At 40.2% G+C, this 22397-nt stretch overlaps 1 protein-coding gene across 2 annotated transcripts in view; it reads left to right on the top strand.

The window, feature by feature from the left end:
- TMOD2 (tropomodulin 2) overlaps positions 1–21739 on the top strand; it is a 69274-nt gene extending 47535 nt beyond the window's left edge. For both annotated transcript variants that reach the window (XM_082734754.1, XM_082734753.1), the window contains 5 exons: positions 1703–1833; positions 3836–3943; positions 12911–13054; positions 18790–18934; positions 20830–21739. In XM_082734754.1, coding sequence (XP_082590880.1) covers positions 1703–1833; positions 3836–3943; positions 12911–13054; positions 18790–18934; positions 20830–20864 — 563 coding nt within the window. In that variant the 3' untranslated portion in view covers positions 20865–21739. The remainder of the gene's footprint in view (positions 1–1702; positions 1834–3835; positions 3944–12910; positions 13055–18789; positions 18935–20829) is intronic.
- Positions 21740–22397: the final 658 nt, after the last annotated feature.

Genomic DNA, 22397 nt, shown 5'->3' with positions numbered 1-22397 from the left:
TTTTTTTGCATGTGGTCGTCTCGTTATGCTAGCACCATTTGTTGTAAAGACCATCTTTTCTCCATTGCGCTGCCTTTGCTCCTTTGTCAAAAATGAGTTGACTGTACTTACATGGCTCTATTTCTCGGCTCTCTCTTCTGTTCCATTGATCTATTTGTCTAGTCTTTCACTACTGCCACACTGTTTTGCTTACTGTAGCTTTATAGTAAGTCTTAAAGTATGATAGTGTCACTCCTCTAACTTTGTTTTTCATTTTCAATATTATGTTGGTTGTTTTGGGTCTTTTGCCTCTCCATATAAACTTTAAAAGTAGTTTGTCGATAAATATAAAAGAACTTGCTGGGATTTTCACTGCAATTGTATTAAATCTATAGCTCAAGTTGAGAAGAACTGACATCTTGACAATATTGAGTCTCTCCCAGTATCTCTCCATTTAGTTCTCTTTTATTGTTTTCAATAAAGTTGTATCATTTTCCTCATATAGAGCTTGTACATATTTTGTTATATTTATGTGTATTTCCATTTACATTAACTTTTTTTTCAAACTGTGTTTCTCTTCTTTTATCAGTACATGTAGGTTTGCCATATTCTTTTAATGAGTAGGTAGCACCTTATTAGGTGATATGCTGTAAGTTATTTAACCATTTTCACATTGGTGAACTTTCATCATGTTTTGCTGTCACAAGCAACAGGTCAGTGAACAACCCTAACATATGCTTTTATGTATCCATGCTATTTTTTCTGTAGATTAGACCTCTAGATACATAATTATTGGGTCATAGAATACCAACATTTTCCATTTTGATAGGTGAGGCCAAATGAGTCTTCTAGAAAGTTTGCATCAGTTTACCTTCTCACCAACATAAGACAATGTGTTTCCCTCCACATTGCTGCCAATAGCACATGTTATCTCTTTTCACCTTTTTTTTTTTGCTACTCAAAAGGTATTTCATTTTTTTATTTCACAGATTAACGACTTTTTATATTTTTGGTTGAGTGGCAAAGACTCTTCTGATCATATTATTTGTTCATTTCTAATTGACTTGTCTACTGATTTGTAGGAGCTCTGTGTATATTCCGATATTAACACTGTGTATGTTTAATATATGCTGCAAACATTTTGTTAACTGCTTTTGAGAATTGTTCCATTTTGCCTTTCTATCCGTTTCTCTTTCCATATCTTTGTCAAAATTAAACCTCCAAAATGGGTATCCGAGAAGGGTGGATATAGTCAAGAGGCCAGAGGGGACACCTGGCTGGCTCTTGATCTTGGGGTCATGAGTTTGAACACCATGTTGAGCATGGACCCTACTTAAAAAGAATAAGTAAATAAATAAATATTTTAAAAAAATATTCCAGAAGAACAGTATGGTTTTAGAAATGAAAAGACTGTTTCTTTTTTGCATCTCAGATCCTGTGGCTTGATTATTATAGTCTGAAAGTGGTCCATATACAGCAGCAATAACTGCCTCTTTGAAACTTTAACTCTGAACCATACCATTCCTATGCTTACTTTATTGAGAATAAGCTATACTATCATTGATATTAGAGTATTATCAGAATCTGAGCATAGGAAGGAAAGTGCCTTTTGGGGGAAGTCATCTCCGATTTTGGCAGGAGAGCCCCTACATTTTCTTTTTAAAATTAAAATTTGTCTTAAAAAAAGAGCAAAAATAAAATTAAGTTAAAATTTATGTGTTAGATGTGGTCAAAGGTGAGAAGGTCAAACCAATATTTGAGGAACCGCCCAATCCTACCAATGTGGAAGTGAGTCTGCAGCAAATGAAAGCCAATGATCCCAGCCTGCAAGAAGTCAACCTCAACAACATTAAGGTATTTCATTATGGTTACTGTCAGTTACTTGATGTATCATGAAGTTAGAAAATTTAACAGTGATGACCAATGGCCTGCTTTCATACCTGGTTCCAATCCCTTGTAGTCCCCAATTATGACACAAGATATTCTGTTGCAAAGAAGAAATTTTTAAAAAAGTGATTTCTGGAATTCTTCAGAAAGAATCATCGTATTTGTGTTAAACATATAATATTGGTTATCTACTGCTGGGTAGTAAATTACTCTAAAACCTGGAGGCTTAAAACAACAAACATTACTTCACACAGTTTTTGAGTGTCAGGAATCTGGACTTAGCTGGGGAGTTGTGGCTCGGGGTCTCAAGTGAGGCTGTTAGTAAAGCTGTCATCAGGGGCTGTAATCATCTGAAGGCTTGACTGGGGTGGAAGGATCCACTTTCAAGATGGCACACTCAAGTGGCATGGGTCTCTCCATACAGCTGTCTCAGTGTCCTCATGTCATGACGATGTGCTTCTCTCAGTGCACGCGGTCAAAGAGAAAAAGAAAGAACAAACAGGAAGCCACGGTGCCTTTTATAGCCTATTCCCTAAAGTTACAGTTGTTACTTCTGCTTTATTCTCTTTGGTAATTAGTCATGTCACTCTCAAAGAGAGGGGAAAGAAGGGTGTGTGTGAGATAGATAGGTGGGTAGATAGAGGAAGAGAGAGAGAGAGAACATTGCCTGTATCTATTTTGTTGCTTCTTTTTGGGCCAACATCTGCCATTTAGTAATAATAACTGGCTTACATTGAGTACTCACTCTGTGCCATACCCTTTGCTAAATTCTTGAAATTCATTACGATAGTTCCCTGTTGTCTATGGTTTTGCTTTTCATGATTTCAGTTACCCTCAGTCAACCACAGTGCAGAAGTAGGTGATCCTCCTGATGTACTGTCAGAAGATCAGGAGTAGCCTAACCTTATATCACCGTGCCTATGTCATTCACCTCACCTCACCTCATCACATGGGCATTTTATCATCTCACATCACAAGAAGAAGAGTGAGTATAGCTATATTTTGAGGGAGAGAGAGACTACAGTCATATAACTTCTATTATAATATATTTTTATAGTTATTCTATTATTGGTTACTGTTGTCAATCTCTTACTGTGCCTAACTTATACATTGAACTCTATCATAGGTATGTATGTATAGAAAAAAATACATATATTGTTCAGTGCTATCTGTGGTTGCAGGCATCCATGGGGGTCTTGGAACACATCCCCCATGGATAAGGGGAGACTACTGCATCTCATTTAGTTCTCAGTGCCACTTAAAGCGGTTAAGTTGCTCATGGCCACAGAGCTAATCTGTAGGCATCCAGGACTCATGTCAACCTCTAGTGTATCCCATGTTGCCTCCCTCCCAGTGGTCAGGACCATGCTGAGTGCTGTGAAAGAGGGAGTAGGAATCATTTGGTCTTTATTCTGAAAGTCTTATATTAGGAGCAAAACACTAAATAATTAACTACAACATGATGTGGTAAACCCCCTAGTGTTATGGAATTGCAGGCGAAGAATTTTTTCATTTTGCCTAGGAGAGTCAATAAACAAAGGAGGTGATATTTCAGCTAGGAATGAATCAAAGAAAAGGACAATAGAATTTCCAGGTGAAGGGAAAAGCATACCTGAGGGTGTGGAGGAGAGAAAGAGCATGATATGTTTAAAGATTGGCAAGTAGGTCAGTCTGGCTAGAATATAAAGAATGAAAGAGAAAAGGAAGGAAGTTGGGTATGTGCATAATTTCTTAGCTAAAGTGAACAGAAAGGTGATGCTAGAATGTCTTATTGTGTTAGATTCCCTTATTAGACACTAAGTGGTGCTACTGGCCAGAAAGGCTCCTTGGCTCGAAGATGATTAATGAGTCTTTTAGAAAGGATTTAGCTATCTAAACCCATAAAGTATTTAAAAGCTGTGGGTCCTTGACTTGGGGTAGCTGGGACTACAGAACGGTTTACCAGCTGTCTGTGTCTTCTTCATTTTAGAACATTCCAATCCCAACCCTGAAGGAATTTGCAAAAGCTCTGGAAACCAACACTCATGTAAAGAAGTTCAGCCTGGCTGCAACCCGTAGCAATGACCCCGTGGCGATCGTAAGTAAAATTTTGGAAAAAAATTTTTTTTTAGAAATATAACCTAAGGGTACCTGGGTGGCTCAGTTGGTTAACTGACTGCCTTTGACTCAGGTCATGATCCTGCAGTCCTAGGATCAAGTTCCACATTGGGCTCCCTGCTCAGTGGGGAGTCTGTATTTCCCTCTGACGCTCCCCCCTTCCTCTCTCTCTCATTCTCTCTCTCTCCCAAATAAATACAATCTTAAAAATATATATATATATATAAGATGAAAGTATTTAATTCAGTAGAAACTATCTTTAATTTGTTTTACCAATTAACAATTTTTAGATCTGATAAATGTATTTTCTACACAGTTAAACACCATCAGTTATAATGAGACAATAAAACAGAACCCAAATGTCAGGCACTTTGAATTAACTAAAATTTTGTGAGCACTACACTTTTAGGTGAAAGAAATAAGATTGGATTTGTCATTTAGCTAAATAAACATTTAGATTTTGCTCTGCACTTAGTACAAGTTTTCTGAAACTTTTGTATCTATGTGAACAAACTGGCACAGTCCATGGATACTATAAGACCCCCAAATCCTATAGGAAGTCAGCACATATAAAAGGATATTTCATTTTAATCTTTGAAATGGATTAGTATGTTTCAAAAATACTTTAAACAATGAAATCTTGGGGCACCTGGGTGGCTCAGTGGGTTAAAGCCTCTGCCTTCCGCTCAGGTCGTGATCCCAGAGTCCTGGGATCGAGTCCCGCATCAGGCTCTCTGCTCAGCAGGGAGCCTGCTTTCTCCTCTCTCTCTGCCTGCCTCTCTGTCTACCTGTGATCTCTGTCAAATAAATAATTTAAAAAAAATTGAAATCTTAAAACTTTTTTTAACGCTGTTAACCAGAATGTGAAAAGAATAACCAATCAAAAGCCCTGTTGGGTAGGAGGTTGGGTGAGCCTGGTGGTGGGTATTAAGGAGGACATGTATTGCATGGAGCACTGGGAGTGGTGCATAAACAACGAATTTTGGAACACTGAAAAGAAATGTTAAAAATAAATAAAAATTTTGGGGCGCCTGGGTGGCTCAGTGGGTTAAGCCGCTGCCTTCGGCTCAGGTCATGATCTCAGGGTCCTGGGATCAAGTCCCGCATCAGGCTCTCTGCTCAGCAGGGAGCCTGCCTCCTTCTCTCTCTCTCTCTGCCTGCCTCTCAGTGTACTTGTAATTTCTCTCTGTCAAATAAATAAATAAAATCTTTAAATAAATAAATAAATAAATAAAAATTTAAAAAACAAAAAAGCCCTGTTTCTTCCATGCATTTTAGGTAATTTGACTAAATAAGGATGCCCTGGACCCAAGTAAGCACTACAACTATTACCACATCAATGTTATTACTATTAATAGCTAAAATTTCTTTGGCAATTAGTAAATGTCAGCAGTAATCTCTGTGCTTTACACACATCAGCTAACCTAATCCTCACAGTAATATTATGAGGTATGTACTATTATTAGTTCCCGCTTTAACAAATGAGCAGTCTCAGGCTCAGAGAAGTTAAGTATCTTTTCCAGAGTAACACAGCCAATAAGTGGTACCACTGGGTTTTTCTGATACTATAAGCAGGATGCTTCAGCCATCAAGCTATGCTTGATGTACACTTGTACACCATGCCTCCCTGTCATACAATTGCTAAAATATGTCCGTTTAGGGCAGCCTGAGCATCAGGCTGTGGTTCTACAAACGTCTAATGCTCAGCCCTTGAATCAAGCTGGAAAAACAAGTTTTCTTGACTTGATGTGATTTAAAATAACATGTCTGTTGGAAGACCTAAAATAGGTAACTTGCGGGAGGTTCCTGGGTGGCTCAGTCAGTTAAGCATCTGACTCTTTGGATTTCGGTTCAGGTCATAATCTCAGGATTGTGAGATTTAGCCCCAAGTTGGGCTCTGCATTGGGCGTGGAACCTGTTTAAGATTCTCTCTCTTTCCCTCCGCTCCACCCCTAAAAAATAAAATAAAATAAGATTAAAAAAAAATAAAATAACACCACATGAAAGTAATGGCTTACCTATCACGGTTCTGGCACAGAGTACATGTTCAAACACCACTTGTTAAAAGAATGAATGAATATGCCCTCCAAATTCTCAGCAATTAAGAATATTTCCATGCTGTCAACAGCATATATAAGTATGCATGTAACAGGGACTAAGCTACAGATCTGATGTTTTCACCAGCAGTTATTACATATGTAAATGTGTAAGTTGAAAGCAGTTTTGAATTTGAAACCTATAATTAAAATAGAAAAAGACAGGGTGCCTGGGTGGCTCGGTGGGTTAAAGCCTCTGCATTTGGCTAAGGTTATGATTCCAGGATCCTGGGATTGAGCCCATCGAGCTCTCTGCTCAGCGGGGAACCTGCTTGCTCCTCTCTGTCTACTTGTGATCTCTCTCTCTCTGTCAAATAAATAAATAAAATCTTTAAAAAAAGAAAAAGAAAAAGAAAAAGAAAAAGAAAAAGAGTAGAACCAGATCATCGGTAAAGGTGAAGTTAACAATTTAAGGATTTTTATCAGTATATGATTTATATAACCTCTGTTGTTGGGTAGATTTGTTTTCAATAAAGCAAAATATTCGCAGTACATTTTGTATCTAAGTGACTAAAGGGATGAATAAAGAAATGATTTTTATCTCTATATAATATGTTGCAGTAAAATTGCAGGGATGGAAATAGGTTATAGTCCATTGTCAATACCACCAGTCTAACTCTTTTACCCAGTCAAATAGATAACTTGCTAAAGGACTAAATAAATTCTAAATCTAGTAAACTCTTCCATACTGTTTCTAATGCAGCAACCATGTGTTGATTGCATATCATGTGACAAGCACACCACACAATTGAAAGGAATAGTTGCAGTCCTTAGGGTGTGAAGTGACAAGCCTCTCTGGCCTGATTCCTGGATGGGATCCTATGGTTCAGCCCTCACCTGGTAGCCCTCAGGTGGTTCTCATTTCAGCCATGCCAGATTCAAGAAAGAACCTTTCTGTAGGTTGAAAATTGGTTGATTACCCCAGAGGCAACAGAGATTTTCAAAAGGTGATTATGACTGAACAACTCACGGTAAAGAATTAAAGATGGGGGCTCCTGCCTGGCTGGGCTGGTTCAGTTGATACAGCATGTGGCTCTCGATCTTGGGGTTGTGAGTTTGAGCCCCACTTTGGGTATAGAGATTACTTAAAAAAAAGAAGAAGAAGAAGAAAAGAATTAATAGAGCAGTGTTAAAGCAAAGAGTTTCAAGAAATTTTTCTCTTTAAAATTCACAAACAGAAGGGTGCTGGTACGACTCAGTCAGTTAAGCATCTGCCTTTGGCTCAAGTCATGATCCCCAGGTCTTGGGATCCAGTGCCGCATCAGGCTTCCTGCTCTCAGGGTAGCCTGATTTTCCCTCTCCCTCTGCCCACCTCACTCATTCTCTTTCTCTGCCCACCCTGCCCCATGTCAAATAAATAAAATCTTTTAAAAAGCTGCAGAAAATTAAGTTCAGAAACAGATTCAGTGAGGCACTTGTGGGATTATTGTAAACATACGCAGATTATGTATATGTGAGATGGCGTTATCCCCATTCTACAGATGAGGCAACTGAGGCTTGAGTAACTTCACTAAGATTACACAGCATGTAGACAAGCCAGGAAGTGCATTTAATGAACCTGTAATCAAGTTCAGTTCACCATGCCCCAAGTGCTTCTGTGTAGCCACATCTTTAGCAGGGGGCAGAAAAAGTCCAGATACATTAAAAAATGCTTTTACTATTAACAATGATGCCATATAAAAAGTGATGAGTTTAGGATGGCACTGTTCATAACAAATAAAATGAGAGCCACGGATGTAAGCCACAGGTATGATTTAAAATTTTTCTAGTAGCCACGTTAAAAAAAAAAGAAATAAATGGAAGTCATTTTAATAATGTATTTTATTTAAACTAATACATCCCAAATATTATTTCAAAATATAATTTGAAAGTGTAATAAGGTATTTTCCTTACTTTTTTTCATACCACATATTTGAAATCCAGTGCAAATTTTCCATTTACAGCACGTCTTAATTCAGACCAACCATTTTCCAAGGGCTTAAGAGCCACATGTGTCTTGAGGCTACCCTGTGGATGGTCCAGATTTGGACAATGCTTTCCATATAATCCTATAAAGCACAGAAAGCAAAACCTTCTCTTTAAAAATGTATTTCTAGGGGCACCTGGGTGGCTCAGTGGGTTAAACCTCTGCCTTCAGCTTGGGTTGTGATCCCAGGGTCCTGGGACTGAGCCCCACATTGGGCTCTCTGCTCAGCAGGGAGTCAGCTTCCTCCTCTCTCTCTCTCTCTCTCTGCCTGCCTCTCTACCTACTTGTGATCTCTGCCTGTCAAATAAATAAATCGAATCTTTTAAAAAAAATGTTTTTCTACTGTAACTATTTATATAACATTTAAGAAATCTAGTCTTTGTTTTACTGATCTTATCCCCAGCACATGTAATAGATGCTTAAATATTTGCTGAACTGAAATTAACTTGGGCTTGCAGCCCAGGGTTATGTTTGGCTGGGTCTCCTCTGTTTTGTTCAGTATGAGAAAAGTGTTTTCTCAGTTTAAAAGAAAGTGGCAAGATCCTGGCTACTTGCCAGGAAGTCCTGCAACTTTTTTTTATAAAGGCCTAATTGCTTCGACATTTTGTTATTCTAATAATGAACATAAATCTTGAAGCCTGGAGTGTCCATAAGGAAAAGCCTGATGTATTTCCGTCTGATGCTGTAATTAAAATGTGTACATTTAATTCTAATTAAGGACCTAGCAGTGAATAAATAACACTTTAATTTACATGGTGTACAATGATGTCAGTCCAAATCTTCGAGCTTTCTTTACAGTTAAAGCAACTGTTTGACTAATACAAAAGGATTATTCTTCTAGTCTAGTGCTTCTCAACTTGGGGTAATTTTGCCCTCCAGGGGACATTTGGCAGGGTCTGAAGATATGTTTTGGTTGTCATGACTGGGAAGAGTGCTGTTGGCTTTCAGTGGGTCTCAGAAGCTGCTAAACATCCTTTAGGACACAGGATAACGTGCCACAACAAAGAATCCTCTGGTCTCAAACGTCATTGGTGCCAAGGTTGAGAAATCTTGTTCTGGTCCCAAGTTAGAGTCCTTCTCTTCCTTCTTCCTGTGTTTTCCACCATAAAAACTATTAAAATAATTAAGAAGTTCCTTGTTCCATTTCCCAGAGCAATCAGTATTAGCAATTTGTTTTTCATTCTTTTATCTGTTGTCTTTATGACTTTAATCAAAGTGGTTCTCAATCCTGAAATAAAATCTTTTCTTAAAAAAGAAAAGGGGGGGGCACCTGGGTGGCTCAGTCAGATAAGCATTTGCCTGCAGCTCAGGCCATGATCTCAGGGCTTTTTAAAAATACAGAAGTCCAGGGATGCCTGGATGGCTCAGTCAGTTGGGTGTCCTGCTGCTTGGTTTTGTCTCTGGTTGTGGTCTCAGGGTGGTGGGATTGAGCCCTGTGTTGGGCCGTGTGCTCTGCATAAATTCTGCTTGTCCCTCTCCCTCCCCACAACCACCACCCCTCCCCCCCACGTCTACTCTCTCTCTCTTTCTCTCTAAAATAAATAAATAAATAAATAAATAAATAAAATCTTTTTAAAAATTATATAGCGATCTAATCTATAGCCCAAGATTCTGATTTAATTCATCTGGGGGTGGTGTATATATTTAAAGCTTCTAGATCATTCTAACATGCAAGCAGAGTAGAAAACCCGTGATATACATCCTTTTTTGTTTTTGATTTATCATCTTGGGTAATTTTTGTTTCTCCATTAGGAAAGCTGAGAGCGATTCTATACTCTGCCTTCATCCTTCTCCTTTTTCTTTCTCCAAATTGTAGCTATTCCATTGCTTTCACATATTTCAGCTTTATATATGTTTATGCCCTTATAGTCTATGTTTTGTATATGGATTAATTACAAAAATTTAACACTTTTCACCAGTATTTACAGTTACCTGGCTATGTAAATGTGTAAATCTCCGTTTTCATGGGCCTTGGTATCTACTGACTAATGCTGGTCTGAGTCTTGTTCCTTTGAAAGTAACTTGTTTTTTCTTACTAGATACTTTTAGGACTCTCTCTTTTCCCTTGGAGTTCTGAAATTTCACTTGTATGTGCCTGAGCATCCAGTGGGTTCTTTCAGATGAAGACTCATAACTCTCAACTCTAGGAAATTTGTTTCCTATTTAATTTTTTTCCCTTCTCTTGTCTTTCTTTTTTTCTTTTGTCCTTCTGAAACTCCTGCTAAATGAATGTTGAACTTCTTTGTCTTTACCCATACCTTTTAATTTGTCTCATATTTCCTAGCTTTGTCTTTTTACTCTACCTTCTCAAGAATATCCCCGGATTTATGTTCTCACTCACCAACTTGGTCTTTCAGCCATGCACATTTTGTAATTCTGGATGTTCATTACTTTTCCTTATTTCAATGTAGTATTTGAACTTCTCAGAACATTTTCTTTCCTTTTTTTTTTAAAGACTTTATTTATTTATTTGACAGACAGAAATCACAAGTAGGCAGAGAGGCAGGCAGAGAGAGAGAGAGAGAGAGGAGGAAGCAGGCTCCCTGCTGAGCAGAGAGCCTGATGCGGGGCTCGATCCCAGGACCCTGGGATCATGACCTGAGCCAAAGGCAGAGGCTTACTCCACTGAGCCACCCAGGCACCCTCAGAACATTTTCTTATTCAAATTCCTCTTTTTTTTTTCTCCCCACAATAGCCAGTATTTATTTTATGGATACAGTGTATTTTCTTTTTCTTTTTTGGTGGGAAAGAAGAGGGAGAATAACAATTAGAAATTTTACATTAGTTTCTGTTCCCTGAATAATCTCTGTTCTCTCTATGGCATATTGTCCATTTGGCTAACGTGATTTTTCTCTTCCATGAGGTTGGTTTTCATACTTTGTCTGGCAGTCACTGGTTGCCAGACTTGCAGAGAACGAGGTGGTATTGTGTAAACCTGGATCATTTCCTCGAAGTTGTGTTGTGTCACCATCCAACAGACTATGTATTTTATTAATTTATCAACTGCCTTCTTAGGACAGAGATTTTTGTTTTCTCTGCTGCTGACACATTGTAGTAGCCCAATAAATAGTCTTTTGTGGATGAATGAATGAATGAATGCTTTTGTAAGCAGGCAGGTGGATTGACTGGCAGCACCCTCTGAAGGGTGAGGAGCTGACAGGTGGCTGGGAGTATCCCACAAGTCACAGCTAGGGGGGCTTCACTCTGGGAGGGGTTCATTCCTGCACGTGGCTGCCTCTCCTCTCCATTTCTCCCACATAGCATCTGATGGGAGGTGTGAAGGTGCCTCTGTTTCTGCGCACCTTCCATCTCAGGTCCTAGCCTCACAAGAGGCTCTTCCTGGGAAGGTTTTCATTGACAGTGGTCCTGGCAGGTGTTTCTTTTCCAGGATGATGCAGGGAGGATGTGCTTTCCATCTGCTCTAGCTGTTCCAGTCTGTTCTTTTTTAAAGATTTTTTTTTTTTTTTTTTTGACAGGGAGAGAGGGATCACAAGTAGGCAGAGAGGCAGGCAGAGATGCAGGAAGGGAAGCAGGCTCCCCACTGAGCAGGGAGCCCGATGTGGGGCTTGATCCCAGGACCCTGAGATCATGACCTGAGCTGAAGGCAGAGGCTTAACCCACTGAGGCACCTGGGTGCCCCCAGTTTATTCTTAAGACAGTTCTTTAATGAGATGCCCTGGTCGGGACTTACCTCTGGTGTCTCAGGCAACAGCTTTTTTGGTGGTCATTTCTCCACCAGTCTGTCTTTTTTCTGTATTTCAACAATTCTTCAAGGTAATGGCCCTCTATTTTTTGTTTCTCTTGCACTGTGAGAGTTCGGTCACTTAAAAACTGTATCTTTTCTTCATGCCTGTGGCAAACTTTGGGTGTAAGGGGAATAGGCAGGTGCATGTATATATCTCTTGTTTTGAACTAGAAGTGTCCAGTGGATTTGCCACTCTGAGTGGTAATTATATTCCAAAAGTTATTTTTGAGGAATTCTAATTTATAGATGACCTGAAATAATATGACTAAACCAGTAGTGCCACATGCTAGTCAACAATAAAGTTTTCTAGTCAACAGTAAAATAATTCTGAGATCAGGTCCTTTCTACATTTCTTCTAAAGTTTAAATGTCTTTTTCTCAGGGTGCCTGGGTGGCTCAGTGGATTAAGCCTCTGCCTTCGGCTCAGGTCATGATCTCAGGGTCCTGGGATCGAGCCCTGCATCGGGCTCTCTGCTGGGCGGGGAGCTTGCTTTCCCCTCTCTCTGCCTGCGGCTCTGCCTACGTGTGATTTCTCTCTCTGCCAAATAAATAAATAAAATCTTTAACAATAAATAAATAAGTGTCTTTTTCTCAAAAAACAAAAAAGGCAAAAAATAGAACCCCCCCCCCACACACACAGAAAACAAACTGATAATGATAATAGATGGTAGTGGGATTTTACTTAATGTTCTTAACCCAACAAAGTTCAATACTTTGTAATCCTTTTTTTAAATTAAATTAAATTTATTTATTTATTTGTCAGAGAGAGAAAGAGAAATAGAGAGAGCACAAGGAGGCAGAGTGGCAGGCAGAGGCAGAGAGAGGAGCAGGCTCCCCACTGAGCAAGGAGCCCGATGCGAAACTCCATCCCAGGACCCTGAGCCAAAGGCAGCCACTTAACCAACTGAGCCACTCAGCCATCCCAACACTTTGTAATCCTATGTCAGGATTTTTTGTTTTTTGTTTTTGCTTTGCAGGTATACAAAATTAATAAGTCTGGGCTGCTAGACTGAATTATTCTTAGTTTGATTTAACTAAGTTTTTCTTTAAGTGTATAAAAAACCTCTGTGTTTAATTTGGGGCTGGGGAGTTCAGTAAATCAATTTTGGGAAGCATTAATGGTTACTTTTTGCATAATAAGGCTTTTGCAGATATGCTGAAAGTGAATAAGACCTTGAAAAGCCTCAACATCGAATCCAATTTCATCACTGGGACTGGGATCCTGGCGCTGGTGGAGGCATTGAGAGAGAATGACACCCTGACCGAGATCAAGATCGACAACCAGGTATGACTCACAGGGTGCATGTGAATTGGGGAGCCACACGGCAGTGAGTTCGAAGTCAAATTCTGTGACTCAATTTGATGTTCTGGCTTTCCTGTAAGTTACAACATCTGAGGTCCGGTGGAGTGTGTGTGAGAGTGCATGTCAGTAACAAAATATGACATATGGTAAGACAGAAAGGACCAGCTCTCCCCCAGTCCTCAGCTAGTCAGATACCAGGGGAGACAGGAGGCCACAAGTGTTGACAGCCATCACCACCCTTGCCTCCCACCAGGAATCTCAGCCAGTCCTGTTCCAGCCTTGCTGTTGCATCTCACTGGGGCTGTGGCAGATTGGCCATGCCCAGAAACAGACTCCTTGGAGGTTGCCAGAGCTGGGGTTGGGGGGGTGGACAAGAAAAAACAAGCAGAACTGGACTCCTGCAGTCTGGGGCTGGCCGTCGAGCCTCTTTGGGAGGAATCCAGGTTCGAAGATGGTCTGGCTTAGAGGAGAAGGCCACACCCACAGGGCAGTCACAGTCTCAGCTCTGTTGCAGTGTCTCTTAGGTTCCCATCAACAGCCAAAGCAAGCTGCTTGTCCCTACGGCCATATCCTCCCAGATCCCGAAGACCTTTTCCCAGCATCTGCCTGCCATGTTTCTACTTGCTCTGCAGCCTTCAGCTGGCTCCTGCTGTTGGACGGCAATTCTCAGTTCTCAGCACGATGCTGTGCCCTACCCCTTTCCATACAGGGAACTATCTGCCATGGGACTCAGTGATTCTGAGAAGCCTAGACACTGTTTAGTGGGAAGAAAGGGCCCTGCAATGGAACAGTTCTCCTATGGAGTGGTGGCAGGGACCGTGGGGGGAGGGCCTGCTGAGAGTACCCCCTGCATGTCTGGAAATTCCCCAGTCTAACAGCTGATAGAGCTCCAGGAGTCTACCCAGGACTTATTCCTTAAGTTTGGAACCCCCCCCCTCCATGAATAGGTCCCATGAATAGCTCTACTTCCCTTTTTTTTTTTTTTTTTTTTTGGCTAATGAAGACATGTGGGCTGCTGCAGTGCAGGTCTTCCTCCCCTCCACTCCTCCAGAGGCTTGCTGCTGGGGGAGCAGGGGAACATACAGAAGACAGGCACTCCTTTCCTCTCACGCTCCCCAAAAGGGATGCATCCCCAAAGCAGCTGTCCCAAAGGACGATATGTGAAGGGGGTATGCACACCCAGCCATACACCCTCAGGAAGCTCGAAGCCGTTATCCTGGTGTGTGTCCAGCTGCTAGTACAGTTAAGAAGAGGATTTGTCAGGGAGTGGGAGAGTGGGAAAATGAGCCAGAGAGAAATATGAACTGAGAGAAATGCAGTGATAGCTCAGGAATATTTACCAAATGAACTAGTATTAGAAAGAAGTGAAATGAGCTCTTAGCATATTATTTCCAGGACATCTATGACAGAGGTGGATACATGTATTTAACTTCTTATGTTGGTTTAGATCATTATGAAACCCCATATCTGACCTAATGTTCCAGATACTGTGTTCCTGACTTCTTGTAAGATACCACCTGGTTAAAATGGCCATTTAAAATATAGTTAAATTCGGGGTGCCTGGGTGGCTCAGTGGGCTAAGCCTCTGCCTTCAGCTCCGGTCATGATCTCAGGGTCCTGGGATCGAGCCCCACATTGGGCTCTTTGCTAGGCGAGGAGCCTGCTTCCCCCTCTCTCTCTGCCTGCCTCTCTGCCTACTTGTGATCTCTTTCTCTCTGTAAAATAAATAAATAAAATCTTTAAAATATATATATTTAGTTAAATTTGAATTTCAGATAAATGACAAATGATTATTAGTATAAGTATGTACATGTAATATTTGGGACACACTATAATTAAAAAATATATATATTTTTTTATTTATTGAAATTGTTTGTTATTATTAATCAAAATTCAGTTTTAACTAAGTGTCCTGTATTTTTATTTGCTAAACCTGGCAACCTGACATCTGATGAATGAGACAGAATCCCAAACATTGAGAATAGAGCAGCTTTCATAATGCATGTGAAGAAGATCCTGAAATACAAAGCCTGAATTTGCTGTCTTAAATCTCCTTACATCAACTTTATCACCCTTCTTCAGTTCTCTGGGATGGAAGCATGTCATTTTTCCACATTATTCCCCAATATGCCTCTGAAATAGCTTCTTTGCATTTGTGATAAGTAAGAGGATTGAGACTTTCTAGAGAAACTGGAAAAGTTCTTTGCTTTATTCCAAGAAAGAGGAAATTCAGAGTCAGAACTTGATTTCCATTCAAATTTTGTTTATTGACTCATAGGCTATTAGAAGTAGACCTCAGTTTTCTCATCTGTGTAATGAAGGGTTTGAAATAAAATAATCTGTAGGACCGTTTGGTCTCAGCAGCTCAGACCAATTTAGCATACTTTGGAGTGGGCAGCTGCACCGAAATGATGGCCTACTGAGAACCTGTCACTGGGGCAGGCTGTGGTGGCTACGCTCCAGGAAAATAGGTAATGATTTAATCAGATGCCCCATGTGAGAGGAACAATCAGTGACGCATATTAATGAAACAGATGGGTAACTGCTAAATAAATTTGAGTAAACAAAAAAGGTCATTTGAAAAAAAACAGAAGAAATTTATGCTTAAACTTTTATTTCCCTTTCTCCTTTGTATTTAGTGACTTATAAAGAGGAAACAAACAAATTATAAGAAATTTAGACCTCCATTTGTTGACCTGGGTTTATATAACACAAAAGACCTCAAATAAAAAGACTCAGGCTGAGAAAGAAAGATGCCCTATGTTACATTACTTTCTCCCCTCCATTTCTCAGCCCCTTCCCAGTATGCTTTTCTGCAGCTCCTACATCCCTTATATAGCCAGCAGCAAACCCATCCTGCATGTTACCCAAACACAAGACTGAAGGTGTGAGAATTGTGAGGGGTAGTAAAGGGACTTTTATGTCATCCCTCCCCATCAGCCACATCCAGCATGAGCTCCTTCTGCCCTTGGATAGCACTATTTGGCTCAATTCAGGGGCATAGGGCATAGCTAAGGGGGCCCCAACTGTATCTCAGGTCTCAATCCTTAGCACAGCCCACAATTCTAAAGCGTGTTGTGAGCTAAAGTTGTTCATGGAACTGTGAGGTCAGGATCCCTTTTTTGCTGCCTCTCCCTCCTATTAGCCTGGAATGCTAAGCTCTAAACTGGATACCCAGAGTTGTTATTGTCTGACTGGAAATATCACATTTTGTTAATTTCTTAGGGGAGAGACTGGTTTGACAGGTTGCTGGGTGAAAAGAAAGAAAAGGAGCAAAGAATTAAACCTTTGGACTCACCTAGAACACAAAAGTTTTTCCCTAAACTTTTCTCCTTCATCTACTAAATACTTAAATTTTCCAAATTTAAAAGGTATATTTTAAAATATAATAAAAATATAACAAACAACCAAAACTGCAGGATCCTGGGGAGCCTGGGTGGCTCAGTGGGTTAAAGCCTCTGCCTTCAGCTCAGGTCTTGATCCCAGGGTCCTGGGATGGAGCCCCGCATCGCATCGGGCTCTCTGCTCAGCAGGGAGCCTGCTTCCTCCTCTCTCTCTGCCTACTTGTGATCTCTGTCTGTCAAATAAGTAAATAAAATCTTAAAAAAAAAAAAATTTAAAACTGCAGGATCCTGGCACAGAAATAGACTTGGCAGAACAATGGATTCCAGAAACACATCCAAGTACACCTGAGAATTTTGTAGCAAAGTTCCTGTGAGGAAAGGATAAAGTAGAAGATAGTGGGACAATTTCATTAGCATTTTGAAACAAGATTAAGCTAGGGCTGTATCTTGACTCTTACACTTAAATTCATTCCAGATGAAATGAAGATTTAAATATGAAAATATATGGAATCATAAAATGGAAGAAATCAGAAGGTTTTCTGATAGAAGAGATCAGAAGAGCCTAAACGTGATATAAAATCTAGAAGATTGATACAAATTTAGCCATATGAAATGAAAAAAGAATCAAAAAGAAAGTCAAAAGACAAACTTAACAACACATTTGACAGAAGGGTAATTTCCTAATATATAAGAAACTTACAAATTAATAAGAAAAAAGGAACCACAGGCTGATAAAAAAAAATACACAAATGACAGAGATTGGTATTTTCTTATTTATTTATTTGACAGATGGAGATCGCAAGTAGGCAAAGAGGCAGGCAGAGAGAGAGGGGGAAGCAGGCTCCCCACTGAGCAGAGAGCCCCATACGGGACTCAATTCCAGGACCCTGAGATCATGACCTGAGCCAAAGGCAGAAGTTTAGTCCACTAAGCCACCAGGAGCCCAAGATTGGTATTTTTAAAAAGAGACATACAGATGCATAAGAAAAGTAATTGTTTTTATTTGTAATTTGAGAAATGCAAATTAAGGCAATTAAATAAATACAAGTGAAATATAAATCTTCACCTGTTAGATTGACAGAGGGGGAAAAGATTGATAATATCCCGTGTTGGCCAGCATAGGGAAAATAGTAAATCTGAAACACTGTAAGTAGGAGTAAAAAACTGTCATACTTTTGAGGGTAAGTGAGTATCAAAATTTGAAACATGTTTACTCTTGGGCCCAGCCCTAATTTGCCTTACAGGCACACTTGCAGAAATGTCCTAGGATATACTACATGTGCAAGGGAAATTCACTGCAGCATTGTTTGGAATAGTAGAAATGGCAAGTAGAAATGGAAAAATAAAAATATGTTTCAGAACAAAATGCTCGTATAATCCATTTATATGAAAAAGCATACATGTACATATTAGGCAGATATATGAATGCATAGAAAATGTCTTTAAAAACTACATACTACATGCCAAACTGGCTTTCTCTATGGGGGGTGGAAATACTGGGGGAAGGGAGCTTTTGTTTTTTATACACTTCTTGTATGCTTTTTCTAAGTAAGCCTATATTTTTTAATTTAAAAATTTTTAATAAATATGTTATGGAAATTTTTTTGAATTTTAATTTTTGTTAAATTTTGATTTTAAATTCCTTTATTTGTATGCCCCTGGGTTTTCTTTTTAATTCTAATTATTTTTTTCTTCTATATCTCAACTTCCAAAAAAAAAAAACCCCAAACCAACCAAGAAGCCTCTTTTCACCAACTTAAAAAACTTGGGGATTTATCTACAGCCCAATAACCCCTTCAGTGTTTGTTAATTCCAGTGGCTATGGTTCAAACCACAATGAAGTTTCTTTGGGAACTCCCACTGAGACGCTGGTGAGAAAGAATGGCCAGCTGGTTGATGACCTTTAATTATTTTTGGAAATGGACTCCAGAATAGAAATTTTAGTAATTGGATTGATTGCTGTAAGACAGTTTCAACTACTTAAAAACACCCTTTGTTTAAAAAAACAAACAAACAAACAAAAAAACCTTTGTTTAAACTGTAGAAACTGGGATAAATTAGAAACACAGAATATTTAGTTTTGCTTTAATTTTACATGTGGAATCATTTTTTTCCTTCATAAATAATTTGCTTAGTCTTTTCAGTTCAGCATTCCAGCAGATTTGGCTGTCTGTTGGATTTTGCTTCCAGACAAGGAGCAGGTCTCAAGTGACTGTATGGGAGAAAATATCTCCAGTGACTTTATTCCTTTCCATGTGAGACTTTTGACCCTTTCCCTTTTTGTCCAGCAAGTAGCTACGCATCTCTCCCATGCAAGTAACTGTTTCCTCTTTCTTCCTGATCGTCCTATGTCTGTTCCACACCTGTGACCAGAGGCAGCAGTTGGGAACGGCTGTGGAGATGGAAATTGCCCAGATGCTTGAGGAGAATTCAAGGATCCTCAAGTTTGGATATCAGTTTACCAAGCAAGGGCCTCGAACGAGGGTGGCAGCCGCCATCACAAAGAATAATGACCTAGGTAATGCAGCCCTAATGTGTGCTGTTAGCAATTAGAAGAGCAGGATGACGGTTGATTTCTCCACTGCAGATACGGTATCTCACAGATCTCATTCCACTGGCCTTTCGTGTCAGCCCTGGATCAAAGGCACATTGTTATGTTACGTAGGAATTCTCATCAATTTCACAGTGTTTCCGTTTTATTGTAACATTCTCTCAAGAAGAACTGTTTGTTCTTTTTTTTTCCAGACAGCCTTTGATTGTTGGTTGGTTTTCTTTATGTATTTGGTTCTCCTTTCTTACACCTATTTACCCTATGTTGTTATCTGCACCAGACGATGGATACAGCGACATGGAGATTCCCAGTTCAATTATGTTTGACCCCTGACTCTGCTCTTGCACTTGGGTTTAAATACAGTTATGTCTGATACTTTGGTGATGTCCACGTGAAATAAACTAGTGGAGCTATGTTATAAAGGTTAAACTTAGAAGTAGCTTTTTCAGGTAGCCCCTCATTAATTTTTCCTGCTCCTTACTCTTTGCTGAGGATCCTTGACATTTCTTCTGTTAGGATGAGAGGGGGCATATCCTGGTCAACCGCAGCACAGAAGACTGGGACAGACTGGGAAGGCTTGTTCTGGGCACAGCTCAGTCACCTGAAGCAGCATGGCAAAAGGACATTCAGGAGTAGACAGTCACTTGGCAAGCAGCCAGCCAATAGCAGAACTCTGTCCACAGTTTGAGGTTCAGGGACAGATGTTAGACCTTGAACGAGAGAACTGGGCACAGTGTTCTACCAAGAAGTGTTCTGGCCACAGGGAGGATTTGGATTGTAGACCAGACAGAAACCAGGAGCTGGAACCAGAAGGGGCAGGTAAAGATAAATGCACATCTCCCTGCCCAGACATCCTCACCCAAGATGCTGAGCCCCAGGCGAGGTAGGTTGTGTGGCCTCTAGAGGCTGGCCAGGCATATGACAGTTCTTCCCGTGGGGATGTGGAGGATGAGGCGAAGGGGGCAGCCCCACAAACAGGGCTTTGGGGAAGGATAGAGACAGCAGTCAGAAGACAACTAGGAGAATGGCAGGGAGTCCACAGCTGAACAACATGGGGACCAAAAAGAAACAGGCAAAAGAAGAGGCTGGAAGTAAATGGAAAAACGATCATGAGCCCAGGAGTGGCGGTGGTGGGCAATAGCTTTTGTCTCATTTTCCTTCGGGCTGGGCTATTTAAAGTGGAGAGTTAGAGCAGGACCGCAGCCAGGGCACCTTTTCTGCGAAATCGAGGAAGGTTACAGTAACCCTCTTCTGACCCACCAGATAGGCCTGCAGGTGGAGAGGTGAAAGGGGGACATGGGTTGCAGAACCTGGGAATGGGCCATTGGGGAACCCTGATTTCTGAGTTTGCCTGCCATCTAAATCATCCCTTCCTTGGAAGCTTGGGGGGTTTTATATAAAATGGGTTTAGAAACTTGGAACATTGTTTGCAGCTCCTCCTGGTTGTCAGGCCGTAAGCAGCATTCATAGATTATAAATGTGTCGTCCTGGGGAGTTAAAGGCAGCTGGAGGTCAGATCACACAGAGGCTGAGCTGTGCTGTGGATGAGTGACCATGGAAATACTCAGCAATTCACTGTTTCATGGGTCTATTCTGGACGTGCTACTCCGTAGAAATTTCTAACACTCAAGTTCCCAAATATCAGACATGACTTTATTTAAAATGTGAATTCCACAAGACACTAGGTAATGGAGTAATTTCCATTTATATCATGTAGTGGGTAATTGAGTATTGAAATTTAAGAAAACCATATCCTTAAACAGGTGGGATTGATGTTAGTGTGATTAATGTTGTTGGTCTGGAATTTAAGGACCATTCCTTCAATTTACCTTTTCTTTTTCCTGTCTTTATTTCTCACCTAGTTCGTAAAAAGCGAGTTGAAGGAGACCGAAGGTAAACTTCTGCAAGAGAAGGCAGAGTTGTACCATGGTGGCCATTGAAAAAGAAGCAAGCAAAAACTCATCTCCTTCCCTGTCAGGACCATTTTACCCAAGGTTGTGCATTTCCGTTAACCACCCAGCTAATCATGTAATTGTTGTTCTTTTTTAGCACTACTTATTTATCTTGGATTTTTTAATATATACAGTTGTCTCATTTGCTCATGGGCACCTCTGGCCACTTGCACCAGTGGACCTCAGCAGACCCTAGTGGGTAACAGCAATTGAAAATTACTTCACCACTTTCATATTGGGTTGTCTGGCTTTCTTATGTGAATTCTTTTTTTTTAATCACTGAAAGGAGTTTAGTATATACGTGTATTTGTAACTGTGATTACGATAGAGGCCTATCTCTGTTTACATGCATAGCTTTGAGTTAGGCTAAATACATCAGAAGTACTCTTCTGACCACATAAGAAGTTAGTATTGCCAATCTTTCACTGGATGAGAAAATGTGACCAGCTTGGCACAAATTCTCCCCTAGTTCCAGAAAAATCACTAAATGCACATGCCCCACTATTTGAAGATCAGTGGAATCATCTTCCTTAAAGCAAGGCAGCATTATGATACTTTTAATACAACATCAGCAAATAAGTCTGAAATAGTAACCCATGAACGGTCTTTAAGGCAGACTTACAGGCAGCAAAATTAATCAGCACACCCACTTTTATTGATGATTCAACACAAATTCGATCTTTAATATTACTCTAATAGATAACTTTTTACAAAGCTGTTTTAAACTTTTCCAGACGTGATGGGAAATTTTTAAATTTTAGAAACAGGGCGGCTTTTAAAACAGTACATTCCTCAATAAAACAAAAATAATTGCACCTTAGTCAGATACATATGACTGAGTCATTTTGGCTAATTTAAAAGCATTTATTGCTTTACCTTTAGTGTGACGAGATCACAGAATGAAATGTGAGTGTTCCCGTTATGTATACAGACATTTATCCGTACGGCATGCTCTATCCAGACGTTTGCAGACATCAGGGGTAAAAATGGGAATGATCGCTTCTCCACATCTCAAGGACGAAGACTGTGAATGTACAGCTGAGATGATTGTGTGGTTGTGTGCAGTAGCTTCTCATCTAGCATTGCAACAGTATGATGCTCAACTAAGGAAATTCGGGACTTCAGCCTTTGGCTCAAGCTCCCAGGCCTCTGATGGCAGACGGTGCCTGAGGCTGTCGTTGGTGGCACTCGGACCCTGCCTCAGACACCTCGCCCTCTTTCCCTTCTGCTCTCTTCTCCCGGGCTTCCTTCCAACTCTTTCTCTTTTCCCTTTTGTCTGAAATCCTGAGCCTTGTAAAGGCGACCTCCCTCTACCTGGAGCTAAAGAGAGTGCTGACTCAGAAGAAGATGGGCCCAAGTCCAAATGTGTTCGGTGACTGAGCATTCCTGAGTTGCTCGATAGTAGTAAGACAAGCTAATGAGAAAACAATGAGTGTATTATTCCAGTTAGCTTGTAAAATGTAGGGAATCTGGCTAGG

This window comes from Mustela nivalis, assembly GCF_964662115.1.
Source record: "Mustela nivalis genome assembly, chromosome: 6".
Taxonomy (NCBI): Eukaryota; Metazoa; Chordata; class Mammalia; order Carnivora; family Mustelidae; genus Mustela; species Mustela nivalis.
The sequence above is the reverse complement of the archived record's forward strand: the minus strand, read 5'-3'. Positions and strand labels throughout refer to the sequence as shown.